Source organism: Podarcis raffonei, chromosome 15, assembly GCF_027172205.1.
Source record: "Podarcis raffonei isolate rPodRaf1 chromosome 15, rPodRaf1.pri, whole genome shotgun sequence".
NCBI lineage: Eukaryota > Metazoa > Chordata > Lepidosauria > Squamata > Lacertidae > Podarcis > Podarcis raffonei.
The window spans coordinates 28797025-28815437 of NC_070616.1; the positions used below are offsets into that span (position 1 = coordinate 28797025).

The window sequence follows — 18413 nt, forward strand, 5'->3', positions numbered from 1 at the left end:
AAAAGGATTTCTTGAGCTTTTCTCTCCCAAGACCAAGAAAGAGAGAAATTGGAAGTGAGGAGAGAAAGAGGTCTGCTAAAGATGAGCTATTAGTCAGAAGAGCCAATGGGAAGACCAGATCCAGTGGATCTTGCCAGTTAGCAAGCAACACAGGAGGACTAGTTACCATAATGTCTTGCTTGTGGGATTCCCTGGAGGCACCTGGCTGGTCATTTTGAGAAGCAGCCGGATTCGAGGGGAGGTGGGCTCCCCTTGGCATGACCCCACAGGGCAGCTCTTTCGGCCCTTAAGCAAGAATTGCTGCGCACAAGATCTGCTACATCCACCTAGCCCAGCAGCAGCAAGATGCCCAGAGATGCTTCCCAGGCTGGGGCACCTGCTCATTGGAAGAGTCCAATGAGCTTCCCTTCCAAAGGTATACACCCCAAGGTATCCATTGATATATCCAAGAGGAAGCCCCAGGCAGAACAACCAAGCCAGCCTTTGCCAACCTGGTGGTGCCCTCCTGATGTGCTCGGGCTGCTGTGCTAGCTGGTGCTGATGGGATCTGTGGTCCAAAACATTGGGTGGGCACCGGGGAGTTGGCAAAGACTGATCAAGAAAGAAATGGAGAGGCAACTTCTCTGCAGGGGAAGCAAAGTCTTTTCAAAGAGCTTTGAGAGAGGGAGAGAGAAGAGAGAGAAGAGAGAGAAGAGAGAGAAGAGAGAGAAGAAAGAGGAGAGAGAGAAAGAGAGAAAGAAAGAGAGAGAGAAGCAAGCCATAGTACCAGGAGAGGCCCAGATTCTTACCAGTTCTTTCAGCGTCTGCTGCTTCGTGTGACCGATCCTTCTCGGCGGTGGCTATTTATACCAGAGGTGGTTGTTTATTGCCGAAGATAAGTCAAAGCTGTAAATGGGGAATTCACTCCCAAGTCGTGACTATGTGGCGCTTAGAGTTCAAGGATCAAACACACATCCCCAGGGGGAACGCGCACGATCAAGGAGCAACAGGGGCCTGGCAAGGGACTCCGGAACAAACACAGAAGCTGGGCCTGGGGCCAGCTCTCTGACCCAGATTTGCACTTGTGGGCAGAACAGGAACCCCATGGACCCTCCGCTCAGCTGGGCAGCCGCCAAGGAAGGAGATTTGCAAGGCTCCTGTTGTTGTTCCCAAGTGGTTTGAGGACTCTGTCCTCGGTGCCTTTAGCAATAACTTCAGGAGAACAACTCTGTGACTTGAAGCCTCCCAGCATGGGCCAGGCAAGCCTTTAACAACAGGCCAATAACTGGGGTTGTTCTCCTTTGCTGGGGGGCCAGCGTGCGAGGAAAGTTGTACCTACAGTAAGCTGCTTTCTATCCTAGCCCCCCACTTCCCCAGGCGAAACCTCACCTCTCTTGACAAGGGCAAACATCAGAGAAAGTGGCTGACTTGGGCCTGGCTGAAAGTGATGGTGGGGGTTCACACACTGGAACGCTTCCCCATACACAAGAGGAAGAAAAAGGGTTTTGCTCACAGCAAATGGGCAGTTATCGGGGAGAAGGGCTCTTGCTTCCAGCAAGTGCCTGATTATTTTTCTTTGGAGTGCAAAACATCTGGACAGATCCAGGTTAGGGAAAGCAGCGCTATGGGAAGAACCACCACAGCCGTAGAGGGTTGTTCCAAAGAGGCTCTATCTACACCAAGAAAACCTCCTGACTCCACTAAGAAAGTAACTGCAATCTGAACACATTGTGCAGACTCAAGCATTTGGATGCATTTGCTCATTCTGCCTACTTCATTCTTGGATTGCTGGCCCCGGGGAGATAATGTGGATTATCTTTGCCCCACCCTCTGACCTTAACACAGTCTCCTTAACACAGGAGTCTCCCTAACACAGGAAACTGCCTTATACCAGATGAGACTTTGCCATGGCGTGATACGGTCTATTCCAGCCTTCCCCAACCTGACGTGTTCCAGAAGTTGTCGAACTACAACTCCCATCAGCCACAGCCAGGAAGGTCAAGGGGGATGATGGGAATCACTGTCCAAAACACTGAGGAGGCTGGTGTCCTCTGATTGGGGTTTTCTAGGATCTTAGGCAGGCAAGGGTCTTTCTGATCATTTTTCAAACTTGATGATACCAGAGATTGACCTACTGTGGGCAGAGCAAGTGATCTGCCAGAGTTATGGACCCATCCCACGACTTTTGAGATTCCATCTCATTGTTCAAGGTTGGAAAGGCCTGAAAATTGCCTTCCCAACTTAATGGAATGCTCTCCCCCAAGGGAGGCCCACCTCGTGCCCACCTTGACATCCTTTTGTTTTCTAGGGCATTTAGGCAGCACCAATGATACAGTATTGTGCTGTTTTTAAGCCAGTGTGGTGTAGTGGTTAAGAGCGGTAGTCTCGTAATCTGGGGAACTGGGTTCGCGTCCCCGCTCCTCCACATGCAGCTGCTGGGTGACCTTGGGCCAGTCACACTTCTTTGAAGTCTCTCAGCCCCACTCACCTCACAGAGTGTTTGTTGTGGGGGAGGAGGGGAAAGGAGAATGTTAGCCGCTTTGAGACTCCTGAAGGGGAGTGAAAGGCAGGATATCAAATCCAAACTCTTCTTAATATGCTGACGTGATTTTATCACTGTTATGTTTTACTTAGTTGCAAATCACTTCAGGACTTTATTCAGTGTGAAGCAATACATGCATCCAATAAACCTCAGCCTCTCCTTGAGAGTGCTGGATTTTACATCAGATAGGAAGGCTGGTGACTGTGTGGTGCAACTGAATGCATGAAATTCTGGGCATGGCTTTCTCTGTCATGGGAGGGCGGAGCCTGATTACATGAAACCTCCACAAAAGTGGGGCTGCCACTCATCTTAGAATTCACAGTGCCAGGAAACCTGTCTCCAGAGGGAGGGGGAGTTACTCTCCAAAAGACGAGAAACACATCCTGACTCTGTTTCCATACATGTCTTAGTCTGTTGGAGCAAAAGCCAGGTCTAAGGGCACCTTAAAGACTAATAATCCCTATCAGCTAGCACCATTTTGCATGTGTCCCTTTACTGCCATGCCATCAAGAGTTTTGATATCTATGGCACCTTTGAGGCTGGGGACACAGGAGATAACAGCAAGGAAAACTCTGCCAGCCTTTTAGCTGAAGCCCATACCCATCAGAACAGCCTTACTGAGGACTGCAGCTGTAGTTCCATCATCTGCAGAGCATAGGAAGCAGCCTTCTACTAAGTCAGCCCTTTAAGGTCCAGCCAGCTCCATATAGTCAGCACTGGCTGGCAACAGCTCTACAATGTCTCAGACAAGGGACAAGATGCATACAAGGAACCCCCAATCCAGACTTTCTGGAAGAGAAATCCAAGTAAACCCATTTGGGCACTGTGCTCCATTCTTAGCCTCCCACCCTGGGAATGAATCAGCAGGACTCACTGGGGGAGTAGAATGAAGCAGTGGTGACACCAACCCATTCTCTTGCAAGCCCATCGCCCAAAGAAATGTGACTGAGGTTGTGGAGGCTCTGCTTGGAATCCTAGCCCAGGGCTATCAAAATGACAAAAAGGCTGCTCTTGTATCAGCCATCTTGGCTTTAAAGGACAAACAACTTTTCTGGTGGAATCAAAGATCTCCTCAGGGAGCACAAATTGCCACTGGATGCCGCCAGACTAAAACTCTCAACAGGACCCGACCTTAGCTAATCACTCCTTGGCATGCCATTTTCAGACAAAAATGCTCACATTATGGCACCTCCTCAAAGGGAGATGCTAAGCAGATACACACCAAGGAGCATTCTATGCCCCCTTCCTCTAGGTCATGAGCAGTGTGCAGCAGGAGGGCCTTTTGATACTAACCCTGGTGATGGGATGCAATGGAGGAGGCAGGTGGGGCCCTGCGATGATACAGGTTTGGGAAACGCTGTGCTAGAAAATTCAAGCTGGGAGCTTTTGCTTGCAAAGAAGATGCTCTGTCACTGAGTCCCTTCCCTCCCGCCTGAAGCTCTACTGATCCTGAAGTATGCAAGGACCCAAACATGGGCTTGAGCTGCTACCAATGCAGCACATGGTCAGAACGCAAGGGTCCTCTGCGTAAGGAGGGTCTCCAGAGCCATCACTGCCACTTGTTCAGGGGCAATCCCAGCTTAAGGCACCACCACTCCCCAACCCTGGACACAACAGCAAGAGAAAAGCCAGACCAGAGCTGCTGAGAGCCAATCATAATCATGGGTTTATTTGTCATGATCCCACGTCCAACTAAGTTACTAGTTGCAAAATGACCCACCGAAAACGAACAAACAAACGGAAAAAAACTGAACTAAGATTTTGCTGAAAATCTGGGGAGTTTGTTTGTGTGGGTTCTTGTTTTTAGTCCAACATAAATGAGAAAAAATACTTTGGACATTTCCCCCAAAACAGAAATAATAGCAAAGTATATGATACATTCAACATATACTGCGAGTATTGATTACTACAATACAAAGCAATGATTAAAAACAAAAGAATCCCCCCCACAAAAACAAAAAACAAAAAGTGTGATACTGCAAAACAGCATAGCCAGGCCAGTCCCTGCACGGCGGTTTGCTTGGAGGGCGGCTGATGCTGCTGTCATCTCTCAGGATCATGTAAACAGAAGGAAAAACCAAAGCAAGAGTCCAAAGCCAGGCCAGAGGAGGCTTTCGGTGCCTTTTGGCCCCTCCCTCCCAGTGGCAGGAGGGAGCAGTGAGCAGCCCTCAAATTCCTCCTGCCCCTCCATGGCCCATTCTTCTTCCCTGGTAAGCGAGTCCCCCGCCTCAGTGGAACCTCGGCCACAATCCAGCCTCGAGGAGGAGGAGGAGCAGCAGGAAGAGGCTTCCCCCCACCATCGCTTGCACATCTTGGTATCCAGATGCTGCTGGAAAGGTGAGAACGAGGAACAGGAGGATGACGATGGTGATGATGACAATAGCAAAAGAACCTCAGCCATGCTGGTCTCACACTTCTTCTGTGCAAATTCAGGAGGGCTGCATTGATATATATATTTATATATATATTTAATCCTTTTTAAAAAATTCTTCCAAAAAGAGTCAGTAATAGGGATTCTCTGTTGCAGCTTTGTCAAAAGTCCCAAAGGCAGAAAAGATGACACGAGAGACTCCCCGGAGGCCCAGCCGCTGGAGGTGCCCCAGACCCTGGACCAGTCACAGAAAACAAGTTCCCCAAGGGCTGAGAGGGAGAGACGGTCTCCGCGGCAATGCCAGGGGCACCACCGCTGCCACACTGGAGAAAAGCCAATACTGGGAGGAAGATGGGGGAGGGGCAAGCAGCAACATGGGGCGGGGTAGAAGGGGAGGGGCAAAATGCATCCTGCCTTTTATTAACAATTAATTTATTATTAATAATAATAACAACAACAATAATAAAACATTTACCAAAACAAATTCCTACATGATCTGAAGGGAAAGCAAGTTAAAAACAAGAACCAGGTTTTCTCGAAACAAAGGGGAAAAGGGAAAAAAAGAAGAAGTAGTAGCACATGGAATTAAATGGGGGGGGAGATGTACAAAAAAAGAGAAACGGAAGAAAGGACAGAGTGACAAAATTTAAAACAGAAAGGCTGACAGAGGAGAGACACACAAAAGCAATATTGCACCACTGCGGTGGGGGGAAGGGGGGGCAAATGGCCAAGGGGTGGGAGGCAAGCGATGCATGGAAGGCAGACGTGGAGGCTTGGCTCTCGGCCCCTCCGCAAGCACAGCCCCCGCCACCCCCACCAGCCCCCTGGCCTGGAGGGGCCACTGCAAAGGCAGGTCATGAAGAGGCACCGTCCAAAACAGCTGCTTATTGCTTGCGGGTGGGCAGAGCTCCTCTCCCCTTCTGCCATCAGGTTTTCCAGGCAAGGCTGGCTGCCCCCTCCCCCGGCACCTGCCACTGACTGGGAAGGGGGGGCCCTCCAAGCCGGCAGCTGCCCGCAAACTGCCCCCTGCAGCTTCTGTGCGAGGGGGGGTGCTCTGGTCCTTCCAGAATGGCTGGCGTCACAGGCAAATATGGCAATAATGAACATCCGAAAGGAACAAGCACACTGTTGAACCAACGAGGAGGTTGAGGAGGAGGAGGAGGAGGAGGAGCCGCCACAAGATTTCCGTCAAGGAGAAACGGGACGGCCATTTGGCGCAACGCTGCGAGATACTGTTGGTTTGAAATGGACCTTTTTGTTTCAAAGCTGTACATACCCCTGCCGGAAAATGAGAGAGACGAAGAGAGGGGAGTGGGTGGCAGGAATACTAGACACTTGCCTACACGGCTACACAGAGGAACCTCACCAAGCCTTTCTTGTGCCCCACGCTGCTCCACACTCCCGTCGCCAGCCATGAAACTGGCTGGCCTAGCAAGGCCCTCCTGGCAATGGCTTCAGGAGCAGGAATAGCTCACTGGGGAGCCAGAGAGAGCCCAGAGCTCTGCCTCTTCCCAAGGGCAGCAGTGAGCAGTGCACCTTTCGCACTCTGAGCCTACTAAGCCTCTTGACCTCTGAGCCAGGAATGCGACACCCAACCTCAGATGCCCCAGGGACGCAGACACAATATTTCCTCATGCCTGGCTCTTCTGCCTGCAAGGTCCCAAGACTTGTGGCTAGTCCAGAGAGAACTTTGCTGAGCTCCAGTAGCAGCAGCAAACAGATAGGCCCACCCCTGCAGAAACTTTGGATGTGGCGCTTGCTTCCCCAGTGAGCACGGTGTAGTGCAGGTCCAGGTAGTGGGTAGGCCAACATTAAAAAGGAGGGTACTTCTCACACCCAAATCCCTTTTCCTTCATGGAAGGGGTCCATGCATCTCCCCAGTGCCTGGCACAGGTTTGGACTCAAATGCTACTTACTGTAGCCTGCCTGATCTCTAGACCCCAGCCTGCTCCATCCCAAAGGGCACCTCTGGGTGCTTGTAACTCAGCAGGACGTCAGTAATACACGTGGAAGAGTAACAAGAGGTGTTTAGATGCTGGTTGCCATCTGCTAGGTTCAGGTGCTCTTGACCTTCCAAGTTCTCTCCACAGTCTGCAAAACCAAAGACAAGGGAAGCTGAAGTGACAGCTCAGGCAAGGCCTGGAAGTGTGTGTTTGGCTCCAAGATTTAGAAGCCACAGAGCATGCCAAGCACAGCATGCCCCAGGCCCCAGGGAGAGAGGGCTGCAGCTCAACCCGGAAAGCTTAACCAAGGATCCCGCTGTCCCATCTAGATCTTCAACCTGGTGCCTAGTGCAAGAAGGGTGGAGTTGTTAATGTGCCCGTTCCAACTCCAGGCCCACAGACACAGAGCACTCACAGATGCTCCCCACCTCTCAAATCCAGAACTGTCCCCGTCTCGCTTTCCTGGGCCAGGCCAAGCAAGCGGGTCACTCTGCCCAGCCCTAAGTCAGATGCCTTTGGTTGGACATGCAAAGAGGCACCACCTGGCGGCGGTGGAGGCTCCAAGCACTCACCTTCTTCACTCTCCCCATCATGGAGCGGCTGGCTGCCCATGAGGGAAGACTGGCTGAGCACAGCGTCGGACATGCGGGCAGAGCTGAGTGCCTTCCCTGCCATTAGGCTCATGCCCGGCAGAGTGTCCAGTTGCACCTGCAGGCAGGAGAAAGGAAAGGCTCAGAGACCTGCAAGGGGCACTGCTAAAGAATGAGAAGGAAGAGGCTGGCCAGAGGAGGTGGGACCAGGGCCTTCACCTCCACCACACCATAGAACAGGTGTGTCACCTTGACACAGGGGGCCCCCATCCCCACCAACACCCCTCTCCCCAACATACATAGGCATCGTCACTGTTTTGAATGGTGTGGTGTCTCTGCAAAGGCCGGGATCTGTGATGCACACCAGGAATCGGCCTTGTGGGATAACCCTCTGGCCCATCTGCATCTGGCATCTCCACGTGGCCAGGAGAGCTTCTTTCCATGCAACCTGTGGCCATGGAGTCTTTGTGGGCAAGGGAGAGAGAGACAAAAGAGGAGGGAGGGGAAAGACCATTATGTCCCTTCAAAGGCACCCATTCCCCAACCACAAGTACCCTAAAATCCTTCTGGCTCAGGCCGTAAGTACAAGGAGAGAGAAACCCCTTTTCATTCCTTTTTCTCATTCACTGCACACTCTTTCCATCAAGACATTCATGGGAATTACCCCATTTTTATCCTCACAATGGCCCTGCGACAGAGCACAACCAGCTCAGGGCCAACCTGCCAATCACAACACAAACACCCCTCCTCTTTGATTCTCAGCAGCAGCAGCAGCAGAGCCACTTCCTGGTATGAAACCACGCTTTGTGTAGACTCTCTGCGGCACAGCCTGTGGAGATGCCCCTGGATATGGGAGGAGCTGAGAGCCAACTGCAGCTCTACACAGCACCCCAAAACAAAAAAAGGCAGCCTTCCCTCTCTCATGTGTGGGACACCTGCTGTTGGACACACAGTTGTGCAAAGACCCACAAGCAGCTCCTGTTCCCTGCAGTGGAGCCTGTGGAGGAGATCATTCCCAGACAAACAGGCATAAAGTGCCTAGCTCAGGCCCACAAGGCACAGCCCGCTTCCTGGCATGGGCCCACCTTCCCCCATTCCACACAACGGAGACATGCAGTGGAACGATTCCAAAGGGCGGTGCTCCTCGTTCCAAAGGGGCCAGGCCAAAGATCAACTGCTGACAAAACTGTTGTTCTTGCAGGGTGTAAAGGCTGTCCTTTATCACCTCAGGAGCCACCACCCACAGGGCACAGAAAGGGCTACTAGCAGACAGCGCTGTTGGCTCTGGCCAATGAGTAGGAGGCGTGGAGGTGGCCTTTATGTCAGAACTAGGATTCCGTATGGAAAACAGGGACAGGAGGGGAAACGCTCTTTTGGGCTCCCCCCCCCGACTGTTTTCAGCCCAGCTTGTTGTTTTAAAGGACTATTAAACTTTCAGAACTGGTGCTTAAGCATACTTTCCCCCTCCTCCCTCCCTATCCCTTTTTCTTTTTTTGTGTTGTGCCTTTTAGAATGCAAGGGGCAGTGGCTGTGGGTTTTTAAAAATAAATAAGTAAATAAAAATCTGTAAGCTGCTCTGGGAGCCTTTTCAGCTTGAGGATAAAAAAAGGACTTTAAATAAATAATTAGCCAGGATTTCACAATCCCAAAGAGTACCCAGGATTCCTGTCTATCACACCACTCTTTCTATATGTAGCCGCAAAGCTGGAGTCAGTTTAACTTTCCTGGAAAAACAAACAGAGGATGCTTCAGACAGGAGAGGGGAAATATGGCCGACTCTGCCACCAGAGAGGCCTCTGCCCTCCTTCCTGCTGCTCCTCCAAATGGAGGACCTCCAATGACCAGCTGCCTGCCCCTGACATCTGCTAGATATTGCAGCAGCATCCCATTGCCCCCACCAAAATGAGCAGCAGGCCATATTTGGCCAGAGCAGGACAAGGCAAGGAAGAGAAATAGGGTCCTGATCAGGGTGCTCTCATCAAGCCCCGGGGCCAGGCAGGTGGAAGGCAACACATAGGAGCTCTAAGCTTGGCCGAGGAGGCAAATGTGAAGCCTGGCTTGCTTTCCTTCCCCTGGGCCACTATCCCATGTGCTGAGAGCACCAAGAAGCTCCTTCTCCTCCTGAGCAAATTCACCCCCATACCAACCCTGTGCCACTAACACTTCCAGAAGCATTTGCTTGCTGCCTGAATGCTGACCTGCCTGCACTCTTAATCCCCTGAACTGGGGGGGGGGGGGCAAGGCACTACCATTCACACAAGGTCAATCCTTCTATACCAACTTGGAAAATGGCTCTATGGTATTTACCTAGCTTGTCCTCCCATTTCACAGATGGGAATGATTAAGACCAAGAGAGGATAGTGGCTCACCCCAGAATCCATGTGAGTTCCCAGCACAGCTGGGCCTTGAGCCTGCCTCTCCCAGAACCAATCTACTGAACTGCCATTAACTCAAGCAGCAAGCGGGAGGGCCCTAGTTGATCAGAAGAGATCAGCTGGACAAGGGCAATGACTCTTCTGGTCCCGATGCCTCTTAATGATCTCACAAGGAATGTATGAAGGCAACAGCCCCCTGCTGCTGTTACTCCTCAGAAGATGGTATCAGGAGGCAGGCATGCTCCAAGCTTGAGGTTTCCCTTTGTTGGCATTTCCTCTCCTGCAGGCTCCATGGATTTGTCTAACACCCTTTGAAAGCCATGGGCCAACATGACATCCTGTGGCAGCCGAGTCCATAAATTAGTGATGTCCGGTGCGAATAAACCCCTTTCCCCCCTCCAACCACCACCCTGGCCACGCCCATAACCCCTGGGAGCCGGTCCTGCTCTCCTCCCACCTGCCCATCCTCCATCAAGACAGGTGCCACCTGCAGAGCAGCATGCAAAGATGGGACCTATTCCTCAGAGTTTCTCGCCTATTTCCGCCCCCTGCCTGCCCTGCTCATCCAGGCCAGCCCCACCCAACCGGCCACCCAATGGTGCCCTGCTCTGTGCCCCTGGGCAGGGCCTGGCCTTACCTCTACCGGGCACCTTATTCCGACTGAAGGTGGCGGCTGGCTGGTGCCTGTAATGGTGCGCCCCCAATTCCTGCTCCTGCTTGGCAGTCCCAAACAAAGCGTCTGGGTCCCCAGGACCACCGGCACTTAAGAGCAGTGGAGCCTCGTGGCAAGCTTTGGTCTTATTGCCTGGGAAGCTGTCCCGTTCCCCTTCACACACGCAGTCCACTTCCTCCTCCATGCTCTCCGAGTGGACCAAGGTGGGCTGGTGAGCGTACCCGTGGGCCGGCACCGAGGCTGGCGCCTGCTGGATACATTCATGCGCCCTCACTTTCAAGAGGTGCTGGGGACTGGTGTGGTGGTGGTGGTGGTGGTGGTGATGGTGAGGGTGGTGGTACGTGTCAGTGTTCTGATAAGGCAAAGACAGAGCCTGGCGCTCTGACAGTTTCTGGGCCACGCTGGTAGCCACATGTCCGCTCTCCCCTTGGCTCATGTGCCGGATCAGCTCCTGGAATTCCTGCTGCTGTTGCTGCCGCCGCTTGATGAGCTGCGCCACCTCGGCCTGGGGCAACCGCATGTCCGTGTGGCCCGTGAGCGAGTGCCGGGGTGAGAGCAGGCCCTGCAGGATGTGTGGGACTTGCTGGTGCCGGCTGTAGTCTGGCGGGGTGGGGGACAGCAGCGCCTGCTGCAGGGCTGACGTGGCGTAGTGCTGCTGCTGAGCGCTCTGGGAGAAGCTGGGGAACTGCTCCACCTGCGGAGGGAAGCCCACTGCTGTAGCTGGGCTGTAGCTGCTTGGAGGGACACGGGCCTGCTCCGGAAACAGGTGGGGGTGCAAGTGCACCTGGTCGTAGCCAGTTGACGGATACCTGTGCGGATTGAGAGACAGAGAGAGAAGGAAGGAAGGAAGCTCTTTAGGAGCACAGGAGACACTCCAGGGAACCGTGCCTCAAGTGCTTTGTGGCCCAGAAGGAGGATTTGGGCTGGTCTTCAGCAGCAGCCAGCCAGTTGGCCCAGAAAGAAGAGATGACCTCATCACTTCCACAACCCACATCATCCAGCCTCAGGACAGAGAAAAAGTTCCATTCAGAGAGAGCCTGGCTAATAATCATTGCTCAGCTGCCCCTCTGCCCATCTACCCAACCCTTTCTCCAAACCTACTTAAGCAAGATGTCATCACCACCTGCAGACCCCACAAATGGACCAGGCCTAGCCTGGGAGAGAAGCACTGTGGTCCAGGGAGGACACCACTTGGGTATCTCACACTCTGCGTAGCTGCTAGCCAGGCCAACTGTGAATTGACACACATAACACCCCAAAACTACCCCATTGTTGCCATAGCCATACCTGTGCGATTCTGCGTTGTCCGCGCTGAGCTGCTTGGAGAGGGGCCTGTGCCCGTAAGTCAGGGAGGCCATCAGACTGGCACGATGGTGCATCTGCAGCTGATTGGCACTGGCGGGGGTGGGCATGCCCCGCCCAGCCTGCAAGAGGCTGCCGCCCATCCCATCTCCCGGCTCCTGCACTTGGATGGCTACCGGTTGCCCCTGCACTTGCTGCGGCATGCCCATGCAGGAGAGGGCCACATTGGGCGGAGGTGAGCAACTGCCCGACTGCTGGAAGATGGCGCTGTGAGAGGGCATCCCTTGGAACTGCGACGGCGAGGCTGCACCTGCGAAATGGAAGCCTTTCCATTAACTGCCTTGGCTGGGATTCACAATGGCTACTCTCTGTGTACGCAGGGAGGAGGGGTTCTTTGTCCACCATTTCAGGAAACTGTGATTGCTCACTCATCCCTCAACTGAGTTCTAATGGTGAAGGTGGCAGACTGCCTAACCTGGGACTCTCCCAGCTAGCTGGAGCAAGTAACCCCCGGCAGGGATGGGGACAAAACCAAAATGCAGCTCAGCAGGAGAGAGATGCTAATGGCACTTACTGTGGCTCTGGAGCATGCTGCTGCTGACTGGAGGGGGGCTGCTGTCCGTTTGCCTGAAGAGATGGTTGCTGGGATGGTTTGGAGGTGGGCTGGAGGGCTGGATCCGTAACCTACACACACACACACACACACAAGCACGTCAGGTATGTTTATGTCACCATAGAAAATCGCCAGCACAGGCCTAATGGCGTCATCGTAAGGGCGAGCCAGGCAATCTGTAAGTTTTTATGGCATATCAGCACCCAGGCTGTATTGCACAATACACTGGTTTACGTTGACAGAAAGTGAGAAGGCAAGAGCAGGCCTGGGCAAAACACACCACCACTGCCTTGGCCAAAGCTTACCTATAGCATGAAGTGGAAGAAGGGTGGGGTAAGGGACTGACATTGGAAGCAGCTGGGAAGGGGGCTTCCTCACTTGGCCAATGCCCCAGCAGCCCTGCCATTCCCCAGCCTTCTCTATAAGGCAGTCCTTGCAGGGACTACATGGGCCTGTGCAGCCTTTTCCTGAAAAGAACACAATAAGACAACCTCCCAACTGAGAAGGCGCCTGTCTGTCTAAAAAGAAAGAAAGCTTTTCTGAGTCTTCCATCTTAACTGAAGCACCTCTCCTTTTTTGCCTCTCGGCATCACAAACGCAGCTACAGCAGGCCAAAGCGCCTAGGCTGATCAAGCTGAGACTGGGTCCCTTTGAGCAAGAAGGTGCCAACACTTTCCTGCAAGGCACGGAGAAGGCTTGAGGCCTACCAAGTGCAGGAGCTGTTCCTTACCTCTGAAGCTGGTGAGTGAGCAAAGCAGGCTGGCTTTCTCCAGGAGCTTGCAGTGGCGGAGAAGGCTGAGGAGGGCGGACACAATCCTGCGCACCACACAGGAAAGAGGGAACAAAGAAGAGTGCTGGTGAGCAGTGGCATCCGCAGAACACTCTGAGAGCACTCTGCAAAATGGGGGCAAAGCAGCCCCATGGAGCCAAGCTATGCCAAGGCGTTCAAGCAACTCTCTTCCTGGCTGCCTCAGAGAAAGCAACCTGTCGGACATTGGCCCAAAGGGCTGGCAGCTGAAGCTCAGGAATGGAGAGAGATGATGCTGGCACTTACTGTGGCTCTGGAGCATGCTGCTGCTGACTGGGGAGGGTGGGGAGAGTGAAAGGGCAGAAGGACTACCTGGGAAGGAACTGCAACTCTCCAGGTTGCCCTATCTAAAGAAAGAGGGCCAAATGGGGGAAGAGTTGGTTCAATCTCTGGCAACACAGCATCTCCAGCTAAAGCTGGTAAAGATCCTTGCCTGAAACCCTGGCAAACCTCTACCAGCCAGTGTAGATAATACACTGCTAGATGGACCAATATTTTGAATTGCTGTAAGGCAGCTTCCTGTGTTTCTGATACTGACCAACAGGGAGGAGCATTTCAGCACTAGACAACTCTCTCTCTCTCTCTCTCTCTCTCCCCCCCCCCCCCAATGAACCACAGTGGAAGCGCTTGAGCTAACAAGACAGAGTTTTCACTTGACACAGACATGCTCGTGGGCATCTAGTGGGGGGAGGCACAGGAAGCGGACTCCTACTGAATCAGACCTTTGGTCCACCTAGCTCAGTCTCTTTTATACACTGACTGGCAGCGCCTGTTTCCAACAGGAATCGCTCCCAGCCCAACCTGGAGATGCTGCTGGGAACTGAACCTTCTGCATTGGGTTAGAGCAGTTTCCCAAACTTGGGTCTCCAGGGGTTTTTTTGGACTACAATTCCCATCATCCCTGACCATTCGTCCTGCTAGCTAGGGATGATGGGAGTTGTAGTCCAACAACAGCTGGGGACCCAAGTTTGGGAAACATTGGGTTGGAGCCATGTCCTAAAGGGGGCTGGGCTAGCATGGCACAGTCCAGAGCAGAGACATCCTAGTCACTTATGCCCTCCTCCTAATGCTCCTTGGAAGTGCCAGTACCTGGATCTGCTGATGAAGGATCTGCTGATGCTGTTCCTGCTGGTACAAGATGTGCTGCTGCTGCGTCTTCTCCAGGGTCCTCTCGTCCATGTGGCCCCCATACATCTTCTGGAGCTGCTCACACTCCTGAAACAATGCACCAAGTGACCTTTTGGTGCTTCTTGGCTAAAGAAAGCCAGAGGGGGCACGGCAAGAAGGGGAGGCTCACAGGCAGCCTTGCCACTGTGGCTCCCTCTGGTTTTCAGATGAGCCCCACTCATTGCTTCAGTGGCAGCAGGAGGAGAGACCCACATAGCACTTGCTCCTTCAGGCACTGCCGGCAACAGCAGCAAAGTAGCCAGAGGGGGCAAAAGCCCCAGATGGGGCCAGCTGGATGCAGGACAAGAGAAAGTCCTCTTGGGACTTGGAGTGTTCCCTCCCCACCACAACAATCTCAAGCGCAGGTCCTGGGGAGCATCTTATTCACCATCACATCTTTTTCTACAAGACACTGGGAGCGCTCTAGTGCTGCGAGGACTCCAAGGCTTCCTGCTTTACATTTGTCGCAGAGAAGGAGACAAAGCTATTATTCAACCTGGCCTAAGAGCAAGATACAGGGAGGATGCAATGAACAATGGTGGGATGCTAGGTGGAAAGTGGCTGGAGGTTGAACAAGGAAGGAAGCTTTTCCTGGGAGCTGAAGATCAGTTCTGCCAGGAGCCTGCATTGCTGGCCCATGCTGCTCCCCTTCTTGCCTGGCTTGGTTTCCACCCTTGCTCTCCCCTCTCAGTACCTGCTGCAGCTGCTTGATGCTGCTGTGGTTGCCCATCTTCTCCAGCTGGGCCTTGAACGCCTGGATGCTGGCAGCCCCGTCTGAGAAACGGCGGACCGGAGAGAAGCGCTCCGTGGGGAGGTGCAGGGTGTTGGAGTCTTTATAGACATAGCTGTGCATGCACGGAGACAGAAAGGTGGGATTAGAGGCACCAGCTTAAACAAAGCCATGTTCCCAGCAGCCTGGCCATGTTCTGCCCCCACCCCTCACAGTTTGGGCAAAGGAACTTGCGCAAAAGAGAATGAAAGTGTGGTGTCCTGGGGCACCTGCAACCCTAGAAGCAGGAATGAGTGGCTCTGCTCCAGCACCCAATAGTTCTCAAGCCATGTGGGACACCCAGCAGACCTTCCAGCTCCCAGGGCCTCAGACTTTCACTCCCTGTCATTAACTGCTGGAGGACCTGCATTATCCTGCACAAATAAAAGGGGGCCATTGGCAAGCTGCTGAATCATAGCACCAGAGAGTGCCAAGAGGAGGGGATCGTGTCCCAGCCAGGGAGGCCTCGGCTAACTACTAAAGCTGCCCCAGCCAAATAAGAACAAAGGAACATAAGAAAAGCCTGCTTGAAGAACAGGTCAGTGGCCCATCTAGTCCGGCATCCTGTTCTCACGGTGGCCATCAGATGCCTGTGGGGAACCCACAAGCAGGACCCAAGCCCAGGAGCCTCTCCCCTGCTGTGATTTCCAGCTGGATGCAGAAGATAACCATTGTGGCTGGTTAGCCATTGACAGTATCCTCCTCCTCCATGAATTTGTCTAGTCCTATTTTAAAGCCATCCAAGTTGGTAGCCATCACTGCTTCCTGCAGGAGTCAATTCTATAACTTAACTATGTGCTGTGTGAAGAAGCTCTTTCTTTCATCTCTCCTGAGTCTTCTCTTCCAACACTCAGCTTTAATGAATATCATACAGTCCTGGTATTTCAAGAGAGAGGGGAAAAACCCCTCTCTGTTCGCTTTCTCCACACTGTGCATCACCTTCTAGACCTCTATTGTGTCCTCCCCTTTTCTCTCAACTAAAATGCCCCAGATGCTGTAACCTTTCCTCATAGGAGTGTTGCTCCTCTCCCTTGTTCGTTCTGGTTACCCAGCTGGTTCACAGTATCAACAGACTCAGGAAGGGCAGCCTGTGATGACTAAGCAGTGAGAAGACCCAGAGTCCCCTAAACACTGCAGGCTCGAAGATCCTCTCAACCGGCATGCTGCCACTTGTCTCTCTCCCCCTCTTATCACTCTTGCCCTTTTGCTGACAGTATATTACATGAAAATATGATGGCTGGGAGGGCAGTGCCAGCCAAAGGTCAAAGGACAGCAAAGGACTCCACCTCAGAGGGAGCCTGGCTTCAGTAGAACCCTTTCTTCCCCAGTAAGCACATCTGGCCCAGGTACTAGCTGCAATGCTCACAGATGCCCCGCACTAAAGAAATTTAGAAGAAGGAAATGGGTTTGCAGGTCCACAGCCTCTGCCTTCCCTGCTGCAAAGCCCTGCTAGGCTTGCCCTTCTTTATATGTAAGCAAGAGATTGACAGGAATGGCTCATTGTAGAATGTAGGGTGAGCATGTGCAGAGTATACGACCCCCTCCCTGACTTATTTACATCCTGCCTTTCCTCCAAATAGCTCAGTGCAGGTCACATGGTCTTGTTAGGAATTAAGCAGCGCCAAACAAGTCCCACCTCTCCACTCCCAACCACAACATTGGATCCAAGCAAATTGTCTTGGGGTGGCAGCCCAGGAAGGTGGACAACAGAGATGGGCTCTGCAGTGCCGTTTCCAACTGTGTTCCAGCAGAGGAGGTGGTTCCCAAAGAGCAGCAGAGCTCAGGCTGCTCAGCTCAGCCTATATAAATCATGGCTCTGGTAGGCATCAGACAAGATGCAGCCTTGCTGAAACCCCTCTTAAAACACAAAGGATTTTCCACTGCATGTTGCAAGGTGAAGTGACTCTCAGCATCTCCAGAACTGGTTGAATTTCATTCTCACCCATGTGCCCTGCCTAGGAAACCCACTTCTGATGCCACCGCCAACCAGTTAAACGAACTTCAAGGGAAACAGCAACCATTTCCTTGCAATGTTGTGCCAGTCATGGGTGGCTGGAAAGGGGCTTTGACACTGAATCACTGGTGGATTCAAGAAGAGCCTGTTTACGTGCCAACACCAAAATCTACAGTGATTAGCTACTCAGGCCTTGAAGGCACCTGGAGACAAGAGAGCTGCAGAAAGAGCTCTTATCTCTTTCCCACCTTCCCTGGTGTAAGTCCTGGAGAAGGGCAGGTGTGCCAGGAGAGAGACCTGCAGTGGTCTTCCTTAAGCCAGCAGGAGGAACTGGGCACCTGGGAATTGCATTGAGAGGCTGGGAGGAGGGAGATGCTGGGCTCAGAGCTGCCTCCGCCAAAGCATTCTGTTTACTCAGCCCCATGATGTCCCTGTCAGAGTCACACAGGACTGTGCTCCTGTCCTGCAGCAGAGCTTAACCAGGAGTTACCCAGGGCCAGCACAGCTTATCTTTGCTTTCCTCAGGTTCCAGCGTGGCGCCAGCATGGCCTCAGCCAGCTCAGAGTTCAACTGTTCCAGCTGGCGATGTCACTGCTCGGCTCAGAAGCTATCCTGATGACAATTACAAAACAGGCTTGCAAGCCGCAGCAAGGTGGGTCAGGGAAGGGGCTTGGCAGCAGCAGCTCACACTTAGGACTAAAGGGACAGGAGGACAGCAGGGTGGGAGGGGGTGAAGGGCTACGGCTCATATGTGGACAGACTTGCAACAGGAGTCCAGGGTGTGTGTGTGTGTGATATCATGTAGAGCGCATTTCGCAACAGTCAAAGGTCACACTTGTTCCTCTGCCACAGAGCCACCCCCCTCCCCTGGAATTTTAGCGAGGAAACATTGCAGGCAAACACATACAGTTCTGGTGGTGCCAATCCCATGACAGAGCTGTTGACACAAACAAGGTTCAAAGATTCTCCTCTAAGGGCTGTTATGGTGAGGTAGCAGCCCATACCTCTATCAGACTATTCCAACAGCCTCAGGTCACTCAAACGATGCTGTGTGAACCCCGTCCACCAAGGGTAACAATCTTGCAACTATGTACGTGGTCAATGTTCATATGATGTGAAAGAGAGTTAAGTTGAGAGCTTTGTCCTGTGGGGGGGGGCAGGAGGAGGAGCTGCTGACACTCTCTCAACTAACTTCCACCCCTCCAACAAATGGGGTCAAGTGGAGTTTTGGGTTGTAATTCCAGGCAAGCCAGTTGGTCAGACAGAAACAGCTGTGACACATCCTTTCTTACAGAGGTTTCCTGCTCCCCAACAGAGTAACAAAGCG

General features: G+C 52.8%; 1 protein-coding gene across 2 annotated transcripts in view; it reads right to left on the reverse strand.

Moving 5' to 3' along the window:
- Nucleotides 1-4164: 4164 nt before the first annotated feature.
- The window catches only part of SIK3 (SIK family kinase 3), a 94865-nt gene continuing 80616 nt past the window's right edge, over nucleotides 4165-18413 (reverse strand). For both annotated transcript variants that reach the window (XM_053366281.1, XM_053366280.1), the window contains 10 exons: nucleotides 15058-15208; nucleotides 14286-14411; nucleotides 13119-13204; nucleotides 12350-12459; nucleotides 11761-12085; nucleotides 10438-11282; nucleotides 7725-7888; nucleotides 7408-7543; nucleotides 6809-6983; nucleotides 4165-6170 (listed from right to left, as the gene is read on the reverse strand). In XM_053366281.1, coding sequence (XP_053222256.1) covers nucleotides 6826-6983; nucleotides 7408-7543; nucleotides 7725-7888; nucleotides 10438-11282; nucleotides 11761-12085; nucleotides 12350-12459; nucleotides 13119-13204; nucleotides 14286-14411; nucleotides 15058-15208 — 2101 coding nt within the window. In that variant the 3' untranslated portion in view covers nucleotides 4165-6170; nucleotides 6809-6825. The remainder of the gene's footprint in view (nucleotides 6171-6808; nucleotides 6984-7407; nucleotides 7544-7724; nucleotides 7889-10437; nucleotides 11283-11760; nucleotides 12086-12349; nucleotides 12460-13118; nucleotides 13205-14285; nucleotides 14412-15057; nucleotides 15209-18413) is intronic.